The sequence below is a fragment of the Maylandia zebra genome, linkage group LG23 (assembly GCF_041146795.1).
Source record: "Maylandia zebra isolate NMK-2024a linkage group LG23, Mzebra_GT3a, whole genome shotgun sequence".
In the NCBI taxonomy this organism is placed as follows: domain Eukaryota; kingdom Metazoa; phylum Chordata; class Actinopteri; order Cichliformes; family Cichlidae; genus Maylandia; species Maylandia zebra.
In genome coordinates this window covers 33597573-33610640 of record NC_135188.1, presented here as the reverse complement: position 1 = coordinate 33610640, position 13068 = coordinate 33597573, and the positions used below count along the sequence as shown (strand labels likewise).

The 13068-nt window shown below is 43.5% G+C and overlaps 2 protein-coding genes across 4 annotated transcripts in view; both read left to right on the top strand.

Annotated features, from left to right (window-relative positions):
• The first annotated feature begins 1 nt into the window (after position 1).
• On the top strand, positions 2 to 4956 carry timmdc1 (translocase of inner mitochondrial membrane domain containing 1). The gene is made up of 8 exons (XM_004573258.4): positions 2 to 181; positions 1421 to 1764; positions 2011 to 2176; positions 2383 to 2471; positions 2719 to 2786; positions 3030 to 3108; positions 4200 to 4310; positions 4394 to 4956. The coding sequence occupies exons 2-8, from the start codon at positions 1442 to 1444 to the stop codon at positions 4542 to 4544; spliced, it is 987 nt and encodes a 328-aa protein (XP_004573315.2). The 5' UTR covers positions 2 to 181; positions 1421 to 1441; the 3' UTR covers positions 4545 to 4956.
• Positions 4957 to 7154: 2198 nt separating this feature from the next.
• The window catches only part of LOC106675707 (ATP-binding cassette sub-family C member 4), a 36034-nt gene continuing 30120 nt past the window's right edge, over positions 7155 to 13068 (top strand). Inside the window, exons 1-5 of one of the 3 annotated variants that reach the window (XM_076879999.1) lie at positions 7155 to 7188; positions 10191 to 10298; positions 10689 to 10809; positions 11063 to 11287; positions 11398 to 11487. In XM_076879999.1, coding sequence (XP_076736114.1) covers positions 10243 to 10298; positions 10689 to 10809; positions 11063 to 11287; positions 11398 to 11487 — 492 coding nt within the window. In that variant the 5' untranslated portion in view covers positions 7155 to 7188; positions 10191 to 10242. Of the gene's footprint in view, positions 7189 to 8299; positions 8501 to 10190; positions 10299 to 10688; positions 10810 to 11062; positions 11288 to 11397; positions 11488 to 13068 lie in introns of those variants that run through there. The other 2 variants (XM_076879998.1, XM_076879997.1) reach the window with 2 other exon arrangements.

The window sequence follows — 13068 nt, the reverse complement described above, 5'->3', positions numbered from 1 at the left end:
CAAGTCTTTCAGCTGTAAGTCTTGGCCGGGGTGAAAGGTTTGGACGCCGGTGGACTATGTGGGAACTATAGTAAAGCGCTCTTCTGAAGGGCATTATGAAAAACAAATATCTGTATTTTCGTACATTAATCGGAACGGCACGTCTTTGTAAAAACAAGCGGTTCATTTCAGAGGGATTCAAGTAAGTTGTTTTGCACCTGCTGTGATGTGTCAGAGGCTAACAGCATGCTAACCATACGAGGGGTTGTTGCACACCAGTGTTTGAACAAACGAGGAGCATAAAACCGACCGCAATGAAAACCGGTGTCGCGTTTTGGGAGCTGTTACGTAAAACTGTGCTGTTTGTCATAAATAACGTGCTGCTGCTGTGTTAGCCTGAGCAACAGCACATGCACAGTTTGACCTGACAGGAGCACTGTATGAAGAGACAGCGTTATGTGGCATCACTTATCCACCAGCACACTGGCTTTAAAAAAATATATTAATTGTTATTAATAAAATCTCGCCAGAAATAATCCAAATAGTCCTCAGTATAAGGTTCTGCATAAACAAACACCCATTTCAGATGAACACAGCCTAAATGCTATTAAAAATATTCTGCCTTGTTGGGTTAAAACAACACAATCAAATCAATCACCAAAGCCATTTTTCTCCCTACTGAGGGGATACAACAGCTAGAACTGTGTTGGACCCACTTTGCCTTTAAAACTACCTCAATTCTTTGTGACATTGACTCACAAAGGTGCTGGAAACAACTTTTCACACCACCCTTTCCTCCCCATTATGATGCTGAGTTCGAACTTCAGCAGGTCAGGATCCACATGCCTGAATGCACTGAGTTGCTGCCATCAGAGTTTGTGTCATTGAGTGGCCACTCCATAGTCTTACAGCAGGAGTGAAAATACAGGGTTAGGTTCATTCAAATTGTTTAGATAAACAAAATTGTAAAATAGTATTGTTTCCTCTCAAATACAGCTTGATTGTTTCGCGCCTTGGTGCAAACAGACTCAGACTCATAATCTTATTTCTTCTACTGTGGATGGTTCAATAAATGTGAATATTTCCTTATATATTTACTGTTTGTGCTCTGGTTAAAAAAATCTCAGGCAGAATAAGGTCACTGTGACCTTTTATTTTTACCTTTGACCCCGGAGCAGTTGACACATCCTGATTAGCAGATCTGAGGTTTTGTGCTCTGAGAGATCAATAGTGTATTTTACAGTTGGGGGAGGAAAAAAGTCCTATTTTCCCAGTTTCTGTTGATAGGACTGTAGAATTCAACAGCTGCCTAGTCAAACAGCCTGTGCAGCACTGCCAGGCCTTCATTCGCCTCGAGGCTCTTGGTTTTGAGGATGGAGCTTGAGCTGAGGCGGCGAGTGTGGCGTCTCAGCCCGTGACCATGTGTTTCTCCCTGTTGCAGCACATCAGCAGCTGAAGCGTGATGCATCCAGAGCCACGCAGGACAAGCGTTGCCCTGCAGAGACGACTGGCAGATTCAGCCCCTCAGGGCACGCTGAGCACCGGCCAACTGCAGGGCTTCATCCAGCGTGCCAGGCCTCCTTTCTTCTGCTTTCTGCTCCCCAGGGTTCACGCAGCTGATGTGGCTGCTGCACAGATGCCCTCTTCCTCCTCCTCATCATCCTCTTCCTTCACCAGTACTGCTCCTGTAGCTATCCCTTCGTCCAGCAGCCTCCCGAAAAACATCGGGAAGCCAGAATTCCCGAGCACGGGATGGGAGCGCATCAAAGATCTCTTTGACAGAGAGTTAGTTTTATTGTTACATTGTTTCACTTGTTTGTGTCTTGGTGTTTTTGAAAAGGTCTTTGTGTATATGTAGACACTGTGGTGTCGAATTCATCGTGAATCATGTAGTTGATGAGTTAAGATTATTTAACTAAACTTGCAGCATCCTTTAGTTTTCAATGGCTTTTTGCTCTAATGGCTTCTAATGTAACAAGTTCACTCATTACTGGCTTTAAACTTACAAGGAAAATTCTCGTCCCTGTTTAGTGTGACTCAGAAATACCCAGAGGAGATCACCAATGTTGTAAACAGCAGTGCTCTCGGTGCACTTGCAGGCTTTGTCTATGGGGGCTTGCCAGCAGCTCGCCACGCCAGGGAGAGATATATCCAAGTCAGCCAGGCAGAATTATACACTAATCGTGTGGACGCAGTGGTAAGTGAAATCTGTGCCTTTAAAACCATATCTGCTGTGGTTTTGGGTGCAAATGTTCCATGAATGATGTCTGTGTTCAGCTTTAATATTGTGATGTCATAGTTTCTTATTTAATTGAATTATTATTTATGGGGTCTGAAGTGGAGCATTGAGAATAATGCTGCAAATAAAAGTAAAAGTCTGTCTGTGCCTGTTCTGTCTGTCAGCGCTCAGCACACAATGCAGCTATCCGGGGGTTTATAAGATATGGATGGAGATGGAGCTGGAGAGTGGCTGTGATAGTTACCTTGTTCAGGTAAACAAAAACAAAAAACAGGTGGAGCATGTGAGGAAAGTGTGTGTAGTGTTACTTTTACAAGGGGTCAAATCAGCTTGTGGATCTGGAGTATTAATAACAGGAGAATGCACAGAATGCTGAATGTCACATAAACAATGTGCAGATGTTTATTGGATGCGAGTGCTTTAACATTGCTAGCATACCTCGGTCAGTTTGTTTTGGCCTCACTGACTCAACATCGTGTGTGTTTCCTCTCCCTGTGTAGTTCTGTGAGCACGGGACTCTCCGTGTACCAAGACAAAGACGCAGTCAGCCAGTATGTTGCAGCTGGAGGTGAGTCACGTGATCTGATCAGGGCGCCTGCAGGTTGTAGTTCCAACTGTGATTGTTTTCAGTTATTTCTATAATAAATGCCCACTAAAATAGGACCGTATGTGATGATATTAAAATGTGACACGTCTGTTCAGTTACACCCAGAATCTATGTTTAATTATTGCTTGACAATAAAAGTGTTCTTTCAACATGTCCAGTACAAATTCCTGCACATTGAAATGATGAAACTCTGTATGTGAGCAGCTGTGACTGTAGGCCTTTTCAGACTGAACCTGGGCCTGAGAGGGCTGGTAGCGGGCTCGGTGATCGGAGCAGTGCTGGGGTAAGGCTGGCTTCTGCTTCTACAAGAATTCTTTGACTTCCAGTCCCAACAGTGCATGTTAAACTTTTTTTCCATCTGATGTAATAGAACATGCTCAGTCCTCAGTACTGAGCTGACTTCTATTATCAGATGCTGTGTATTTACTTTTTGACATGCATGCATGCCTTCTCGTGTATGTGTGTGTGTATTTACATTCATGCCTGTGTGCTCGAAGTCAGTGAGCACTCTGGCAGCCAGCTGCGCCCCTCCCAGCAACCCTCTGTCACCCAGCTGAACCTCCCCCCTCCTCCTCCCCACTCCCTTCCAAATCTGCTCGTGGTGCCAGAGGGACTCGTGTACCACAGAGGACAGTGTTTTGGGTACTGAACCAAGGAGACGGGCCAAGGCAGCAGCTGCCCTTCTCCTTTTATACCATCGGTGTTATTCCAGCCTCTTGTGTCCTTCTACCGTGGTCTGATGTAGACTTGGAGGTGCTTCATCCTCTGTCTCATCTTCACAGCCTGGCCCACTTTAGCCTCGCTTGTCCTTTCAGCTGAGCGCACACAGCTAAATGCAGATTGTATAACTGCAAATTGAGTGTGTTGCCTTTGATGGTGTAACAGAGGAGGGTCTAGTTTGGATCATCCCTGTGGTCAACTCCATAATGGCTTAGCCATACTTCCAGTTGGCCCTCCACTAGCACTGCTCCCTCCTCCTCTTCCTCTCACTGTCTGCTTCAGTGGCCAGCCACCTGGAGCATTTGATGTGGGCAAATGGCTCCAGCCACGGCTACGCCAGGTGTAGCTGGGGCAGAAGGGGCGGCATGAAAGCAGGCAGCTAATTGCAAAGCACATCACGCTCCAGATCTTTAACCATTATGGTTTCCTTATTCATGTCGTAGAGGTGTGAGTGGAAAGTGCGGAGGGTTTGGAGAAGCTGGGCCGCAGCAGCTGTAGAAACTGTTTAAGGAAGTTATTACAGGGTCGATGCTTCCATTGAACTGGCATCTGATATGTTTTATGTTATACAACATAGACTATCTGATGAACTGATCTGTGTAAAAGTGTAAAGGTGTGCATCACAGTTAGTTATACACACTGACTTCTACACAGGATTCCGGTTGGTGCTCTGGTCATTGCCTTGCAGTCCCTGACTGGAGAGACGATCCGAGAGAGGCGCAGGAGAGAGCGCAGGGAACTGTATGAGCACAAGCTTGCAGAATGGTAAGATCTATCACAAATAAATACAAAGTGTCATTTTATCCTGATGCTTCTTGGTTAATCAGAGCTGGTGTTTTCAATAAAAGGACAGCCCGTTTGCAGTTGACGGATGAGCTGATTTCCAACTTGAATGTGAGCTCTCAGGTGGAGGAAACCAATAAGGACATGCAGAGGATCCAGGAACTGCTCAGTCTACCACAGAATGAGGATGTAGTCAAAGACTCAAGTGGACAGTGAGCATGGCTGCCTTCACTGTCTGCTATCTGTTGGAATCTGGAAAATACAAACGTTCTCTTACTGAATGGAAACCGATTCAGATGAATTCATGATGCTGTTGTACAAGAAAAGTAGGTCCAACGAAGAGCTCACCTAAATGTGACATGGGATACAGGAAAAGGATTTTAAGACTTTCAAATATTCAGTATCTGATTTGTGCCACTTAGTCCACATTGGTGTTGTAAAGGTTAAGGTGGACTTGATGTGATGCTTCTGTGTACTTTTAATACTGAAGTTGACTGACACAGTATGTCCCGTGGTTGAAATCACAAAGTCAGCATTGTTGGTCGTACAACTTATTAAAACCACATGAAAGAAAGAAAGAAACAGACTCCTCTCCAAACCAATAAATATCAATTCATGCTACAAAACACTTCATTCTCTCTGTGTGTAATCTGTAGTTTGCTTTTGACCATGCCTTATGGGCTTTTCAGCAACTAGGTCAACCAAAGCCTCGGCCCCTGGTGTAAAGAAGATGTGACACAGCAACAGCTGGGGCTCAGGATGCAGCAGTGACTGCTGACGTGCACATGGACAGCCAATAGAAGCAGTCTGTGATGTGGAGAGCTCAGAGAGCTTCAGGTAAACGCTTCAAACGAGAAACTAGTTAATAGATTTCTCTTCTTTTTTTTTTAACCATTTAGGTTGGAGTAACAATGCAAGTCTGACTTTTCCAGACTTAATTTACTGCTGGAATGAAAGTGTTAGCATCATATTTGTTCAAATTAAAAACCTTATTGGATTCAAATATAAAATTATCCCAAATAACCACAATGAACCTGCAGCTCCTTTACATTTATACGTTTATACTGCATCTGAGGGATGGATCGACAAGTGAATACATGCTGTATTCACCCACTTCCTCCCATGGATCCTCCCATCAGCTTCTTAATTCTTCTGAGAGAGTAACATGACTTCTGAAAATGAAAATATGAATGATTGCTGAGTAATTTGTTGATAGAATGACAGCAAGTGAAGTATGTTTCATAAATGGGCTCTGAGCGCCCTCTGCTGATGGCTTTGCATGAGTGAGTACAGAATACAACAGAGATGTGTCTTCAGTAACTGCGGTATTTCAAAGTTAAAAAACTGCTCCACAGCTGAAACAATGCAACAAACGCATGCATACTGCAACGCAGGGGAGTTTCTTCTGGCCTGTGAAATGCTCGGACACCAAAGCGTTGTCAGTATTTGTTAATGGGTTGTGTCCACCATGTGTCCACATGGAAAAGAACTGAGCTGAACTATCTAAGATGTGCAGGAATGACACTAAAGACTGTTTCTTAGTTAGCACAAGGGCCAAAAGTGGATTTGCAAATTTCTGTGAGAGTTGGTGACACGATCACTCATGTTGTGTGCGATGGGAATCCAAAAAACAAAATAAATAAAACATGAAAAGACACTTGATGAATATTTGGAGAATATTAGATGTGGGGGTAGGAGTTTATCTTATGAGGCTGCATGAAGGAGGTGTCTTTGGTAGGTGGCACCATGAATGCCTCAACGTATACCAGAAGCTAACGAGATGACCGAGTCGCCAGAATCCTCCAGAAAAGAGATGATGACAAAGCAAAACATGTTGGCAAAACTCACGAGTGTTTCTAATACAGGCAAAAGAAAAACTATCACCTGGAGAGGTGTGTTGCGTGACTTGAAACAAGTGAAACACCTTTGGGGCATCTTTTAGAGACAAAAGTAAAGAAGGCAAAGCATCCCTTTGGAAACCAAGAAGGACCAGGCCATTAAAAACAACAGCAGACAAAGGAAGCTTTTAAAAAATACAAATGTATATTTCGTCTTCTGTACCTCTGCAGCTGTTAGATATGATATGAATCAGTTTAAAGAACATTATCTGACACTGCAGTGTAAACCTGATGATCTTTGCATAGAGAGAAAGTGTTTTGAATGCCTACAAGCCCAAAACAAGCTTTTTAAATGTGCACAGTGATTTGCGTGTAACCTTTGAGGGCTCACAGTTGCATGTATCTTGACCACACGTAGAACCATTTATCAAATCCGTGCATCCAAACCTGAAGAAATACTGCTCGTTTCTGCACAACGCCTTAAGTTCGGCTTCACAAATCGGATCATTTTCTCTGTGAAGAAGCTTCCTGTGCACACGCATGTCTAAACCGACGTGTAACCGCCCCCTCGCTCTCTTACAAACCATAAATGCGCACGAATGGCCTGGCACGCACAAATCACGTCGCATGCCGACGTGGGGTTTTGGCACAACTTTGACCCAGCCAGCCTCACACAAAACCACAAAACTAAGCTGCATTCAAGTCACAGTAAAAAAAGGAACATCTGGCTTCCGCTGTTTCGTCTCCAGGGTTTATCTAACCGGGCAGAGCAGAAACGAACTGAGCATTGACTGACTTTTCCCAGCAGATGAACATCCAGCATGTAGCGGCAGCTTATTTAAAGAATAAAATAATATCTGTGTTTTCTAGTGGAGAGATGAACCCATCTGTTTATTAGAAAAAAATACAATAGAAATCCAGATGTCTCCGTTTTCCACTGGGCCTTGAACGTAGCTTAGATTTTTGGATTTGTGAGAAGCAGCCGCCGTCTCAGAACCTCTCCCGGGCATGTGACGCAATCTGTAGGTATCAACGATTCTTGTGCATACGTTTAAGGTTTTGTAAGCGACCAGCAGGGACGTTACGTGCGCTCACAGGAACCTTTGTCAAAGAGAAAATGATGAACTTAAAAAGTTGTGCGCAAATGATCGCAATGTGTTCAGGTGCATGTCTGTGTGTGGACTGGAGCGCTCATTTGTTAACCCTCAAAAGTTACACATAAATCACGGTGTACACTTAGTTCAGGTTTGTGGATCATATCACATACATTTGTAACACTTTTGGCAAAGTTGTCTCCGTGTCTTTGAGCTAAAATTGGATATTGTTATAAGGTATTTAATTCTTGGCTCTGATTTAAAGAGAAACTAAATCCTGACTCTCATTTTTACTAAATGAGATCTGACAGTGCTGTGTCATCACAACAGAGGTTATGGCTTCAGTTTAGCTGTCTAAGTGAGAGATGGGTCTTTACTTGGTTAGAGCAGCTGTCTCTGTGCATTGCTGGTGTCTCATCAAGATGCAAAACTTAAGTAACATAGTGCTTTGGTATAGGGACAGAATCTCTGTAGTCTGCTAAACTCAGCAGCCCTGATGTGACGTCCTATTGTATAATGCCACTATGCATCCCGGTGAGACTCTCTGCACTATTTGCATGGACATTTTGGCATAAAATGGACAGATGGAGTGAAAACAGTGAAGTTTGATGTCATTTGGACGAAGTTGTCTTTTGAACTTTGAAGACGGCCCAGACTCCAGGTGCTCGCGCTGTCCTGACACACCAGCTACTGCACGTGGGGATCAGGAAACACACGTGAAAACCGGGGCCCTCGATATTGCACTTTCATAACTGTATCTGACTATAGGCGTTGCTTAAATGGTGCGTTAAAGTGCAACTCGTTCAGATTTGTTTTGTAACGTGAAATTGTCACTGAAAATGCCGACTTAAACACTTGTCCGTGACATTAAATGACAGTTATTTTATTTCAAACATGTACGCGGTTATTTCCATAGATTTTTTTTTTCCATTGGAGGTTCAGAAAGCTCACTAGGCTCATTTCTACTTTATAGTTAAACACTCCGCCTCTTGTTGTGCATTTACACCTGGGAACAGGTGGAGACAGTTTAGTGAAACACAGAACAGCTTCAGCAGTCTTGGCTTTACATGACGCAAGCCAACTATACATTTAGTGATCGAAGTCGTCCCTGAGTGAACACTGTGTACAGATGGGTACAGACAGCAGCCTCAGAGCACCCATCTAATATGGAGACTACAAAGGCAGACAGCAGGCGCAATCCTTTGGCCACTGCCAGCTTTTTTTCAAGGGTCTTTTTGTGGTAAGTGCATTAATGAAGATATTGGATTCCTCAGCATGTTGTTAGTATATCAGTCAAAAGAAAGAAGAAAGTTTCTGCAAATTATTCCGCACTGAGTGACAGCACTTAAAGTGTTCCGTCTGAAATGGGAATAAAGTATATCATAGAGATGAATCGGAATCTAGGAGCGAAGAGGGAATTTTTATTTTTATTTTTGTGTACTCAGTAACGACTAGAAGACTCGGGTAACAAGTAACTGAGAAATCAAATAGGTTAGAACTTAAAGGGCTTGCGGATCTTTTGATCTTTTTAAAGTGGGCTTTTAAAAAAGGCCCGTTATATCTACAGGGAGAGTGTAAGTCAATCGTTCTATAAATGTCAAATGTAAACTGTCCATATTCCATAGGTGACTGAATATAGGCTTCCCCTTCGCATAGGGGCTTGTACATATTGTACATAACAAATATGTGTCAGTTACTTAAAGAACATCACGTGATATATCCCCTACGGGCATTCCGATGTACGTCTTGGTCCAGTCCCAACGTGCAAACTGATGCTCTCACAAAGTCTGAGGCTCTCAAGTATTTTTGAAAAGCTTTCATGCAAATAGAAGTTAAAACACGTTCTTTATTGCACATCTAGTTTAATCAGCCGTTTCTTTTTATTGGAGAAAACTGATGAGACTATTGCAATGAGCTCACTAGGTGACTTCAGTGAACTCTGTAAGGCTTTACAGAGAAACAAACCAGGGCCCTCTCTCGTTTCACAGACGACATTTAACATGTTTAGCAGTCACAGCAAGTATTCCTATTTGCTCGGAAGATGAAGGCGAGGCCAGAGCAGCTGTTTGCTATCTGCAACTTCACCACTAGCTGCCCTAAGTCGTACACACTGCTTTTTTAAAGGTTTATATATAGACTATATAGAAGTGGGTGTAGTCATTCGTTTCTCTGGACTGCAGTGTGAAGTCAGCGTATTGTAACAGCAGTCTGGCGAGGAAGGAGCGGTCCAGCGGGCATGTGGTGTGGAGGTTAGCCGGATAACACGGAGCCAGTCAGTTAAATTAAACAACAGACCTTTATTCCTTGTCAGCAACATAAGACCATACAAGCCAGGTCTCCACGGCTCTACACTGTCCGTACATACATGTGCGGGGATCGGTAGTCGCCGGTGCCAGGCCGTTACAACGGTGAGGTCTATCCTGAGAACAGAACACGAGCAGCATGTAATGGCTGCCGCTAACAACTCACACACCCCCTAGGAGACTCCCATAGCTACTACAATAGTAGGGCAACCCCCCCTAGTGGTGCTATAACCCAAAAGGGTTGTTACAGTATGCAGATTGATTCATTCCCACAGCCAGCCTCAAAGAGCTGTCTTTTTCTTTCAGCACCAGTTGCTTTCCTGTGCTTATTAGTTATTCATACACTGATCATCATCACTTGCTTGTTAATTCAAGAAGCTGGATACCTGTGAATTTACATTGTAATTTTAAATGTTCTTCCGGGACTGTGGCCGATATTTGATGTGTGAACAGCATTAGCTTTAAGAGATCCTCCAAGTCCATCACTAGAAACACTGTTTCTCCAAATAACTCATTAAGCACAAATAGTTCAGACATTCACAGTCAGCTTAGATATGTCTTTTCTAAACCACAGTGATTTGTATTTTTCTCTGCCAGATGGAAATGGTTTGTTTTTTTCTGTTTCAGTTGGTTAAACCCCCTGTTACAGCTTGGCCAACACAGGCTCGAGAAAGGTGACATGTACAGTGTCCTTCCGGAGGATCGGTCTGAAACCCTGGGAGAGGAGCTGCAGAGGTACTTCAGCAAAAGGCTAATGTGACAAAACCAGAAGTGGTGCTGGTTAAGAAACATGTCTGTTTGTTTCAAGTTAATGTTTTATTTTTTTATAGTGTGGATTGCCATTCTGTCAACCTGCCACTGCTTGTAATATCAAGTGCTTTCGAGGGTCTGATAATTGTGTTACTGACCTGCTGCTAATTAACCTAATTAGCCTCAAAGTCCTCCAGTTGTTTCTTTTTAGTGCCACTTACCTTTGCAGCCTTCTCTTGCCCTGTCCCAACTTTGTGAGATATGTTGCTGCCATCAAATTTCAATGCAAATAATTTTCATAAAATAGTAAAGCACCTCTGTTGGAAATGTGTTTATAAATCCTGGGCTCAACTAATAAATTCATTTGATTTGCAGATGTTGGAACGAGGAAGTAAAAAAGGCTTCAAAGGAACTATGGAAGCCGCAGCTCTCCAGGGTTCTTATAAAGTGCTATGGAAAGTCCTATGCATTAGCCGGCCTATTTGAATTTTTTCTGGTATGTTGTGAATATTTACAATTGGCACCAGTGTTAAAACAATCATTCATGCACAGGTCGTATTTGAGATTTTGTGCGGTTTTCTGGCCATATTATTTCAGATGAGCTAAAATAAAAAGGAATACTGTAGTTTTACTGTATTATTGTATTACTAGCAGATATTTGAACCAATTTACCACATCCAGTACTAGTAATGGATAGAGTGAAGCTTGTTTGCATATTCCATTATGTATTTATTGTCTTTGTCGTAAAGGAGGCAATCAAAGTGATCCAGCCACTTCTTCTGGGAAAAATAATCCTTTTCTTTGAGAATTATCACCCAGATGATCAGAGGAGTCTTTGCATGGCGTATGTTTACGCTGCTGCGATGTCCATCTCCACGTTTGGACTGACTATCCTCCAACATCTCTACTACTATCATGTCCAAAGAACAGGCATGAGGATTAGAGTGGCTATGTGTCACATGATCTACAGGAAGGTCAGTGAAGATTCAGAAAATTTGCACAAGAGATGCAAATTTTTGAGCTCACAACTCTCAGAATAATTTTGTAAATTTTTCAAGCTGTTAAGTAAAAATGTTCTCATCAGGCTCTTGGTCTCAGCACTGAATCCATCGGACGAACAACCACCGGTCAAATAGTGAACCTACTTTCAAATGATGTTAATCATTTTGATGAGGTAAGGCAACAGATGACCTAAATTTGTAAGGGTCAAGAACCAACTTGAAACTACATTTGGAGAATTGTAACCGAGACAACAGAAGGACAGAGGGTTAACCTGGATGTACCCTTTGAAACATTTTTTCATTAGGTATTTGAGTAGATGGGTATTTGTGGTAAATACAGGGTTTTTTTTAGATATTATTTAAAAGTTACTACACTAACTTGCCACAGGAGAATGATAAAGATGAAAAATCTGAACTCTTGACCCTCTGCTTGATGTTATACACTCAACAAAAATATAAACGCAACACCTTTGTTACTGCTCCCATTCCCCATGGGATGGACGTAGAGACCTAAAATTCATTCCAGATACACAATATAACCATCCCTCCCAAACAGTGGTCACAAATCAGTCCAAATGTGTGGTAGTGGGCACATCTGCTATATTGAGATAATCCATCCCACCTCACAGGTGTGCCACATCAGGATGCTGATCTGACATCATGAGTAGTGCACAGGTGTACCTCAGACTGCCCACAACAAAAGGCCACCCTGGAATGTGCAGTTTTTTGCGCTATTGGGGGTCTGGGGACCCAGAACCGGTCAGTATCTGGTGTGACCACCATTTGCCTCATGCAGTGCAACACATCGTCGCATGGAGTCTATCAGATTGTCAATTGTGGCCTGTGAAATGTTGGGCCACTCCACTTCAATGGCTGTGCGAGGTTGTTGGATATTCGTGGGAACTGGTACACGCTGTCGTATACGCCGGTCAAGCACATCCCGAACATGCTCAATGGGCGACATGTCCGGTGAGTATGCTGGCCATGCAAGAACTGGGACATTCTCAGCTGCCATCTGCCCTGAACAATGTGAACCATGATTCATCCGTGAAGCGCACACCTCTCCAACGTGCCAGACGCCATCGAATGTGAGCATTTGCCCACACAAGTCTGTTACGGCGACGAGCTGGAGTCAGGTCAAGACCCCGATGAGGACGACGGGCATGCAGTCAAGCGTCCCTGAGACGGTTTCTGACAGTTTGTGCAGAAATTGTTTGGTTGTGCAAACCAATTGTTCCAGCAGCTGTCTGGGTGGCTGGTCTCAGACGATCTTGGAGGTGAACCTGCTGGATGTGGAGGTCCTGGGCTGGTGTGGTTACACGAGGTCTGCGGTTGTGAGGCCGGTTGGATGTTCTGCCATATTCTCTGAAACGCCTGTGGAGACTGCTTATGGTTGAGAAATGAACATTCAATGCACGGGCGACAGATCTGGTTGACATTCCTGCTGTCAGCATGCCAATTGCACGCTCCCTCATTGCTTGTGGCATCTGTGGCATTTTGCTGTGAGACAAAACTGCACATTCCAGGGTGGCCTTTTGTTGTGGGCAGTCTGAGGTACACCTGTGCACTACTCATGATGTCAGATCAGCATCCTGATGTGGCACACCTGTGAGGTGGGATGGATTATCTCAATATAGCAGATGTGCCCACTACCACACATTTGGACTGATTTGTGACCACTGTTTGGGAGGGATGGTTATATTGTGTATCTGGAATGAATTTTAGGTCTCTACGTCCATCCCATGGGGAATGGG

What these genes read in the sequence shown, in the direction of transcription:
- timmdc1 (XM_004573258.4), top strand. Translation starts at nt 1,442, where the DNA reads ATGCATCCAGAGCCACGCAGGACAAGCGTTGCCCTGCAGAGACGACTG. An exon ending in AAAGATCTCTTTGACAGAGA is followed by an intron (nt 1,765 to 2,010) that starts GTTAGTTTTATT and finishes GTCCCTGTTTAG; the next exon opens with TGTGACTCAGAAATACCCAG. An exon ending in GAGCACAAGCTTGCAGAATG is followed by an intron (nt 4,311 to 4,393) that starts GTAAGATCTATC and finishes TTTCAATAAAAG; the next exon opens with GACAGCCCGTTTGCAGTTGA.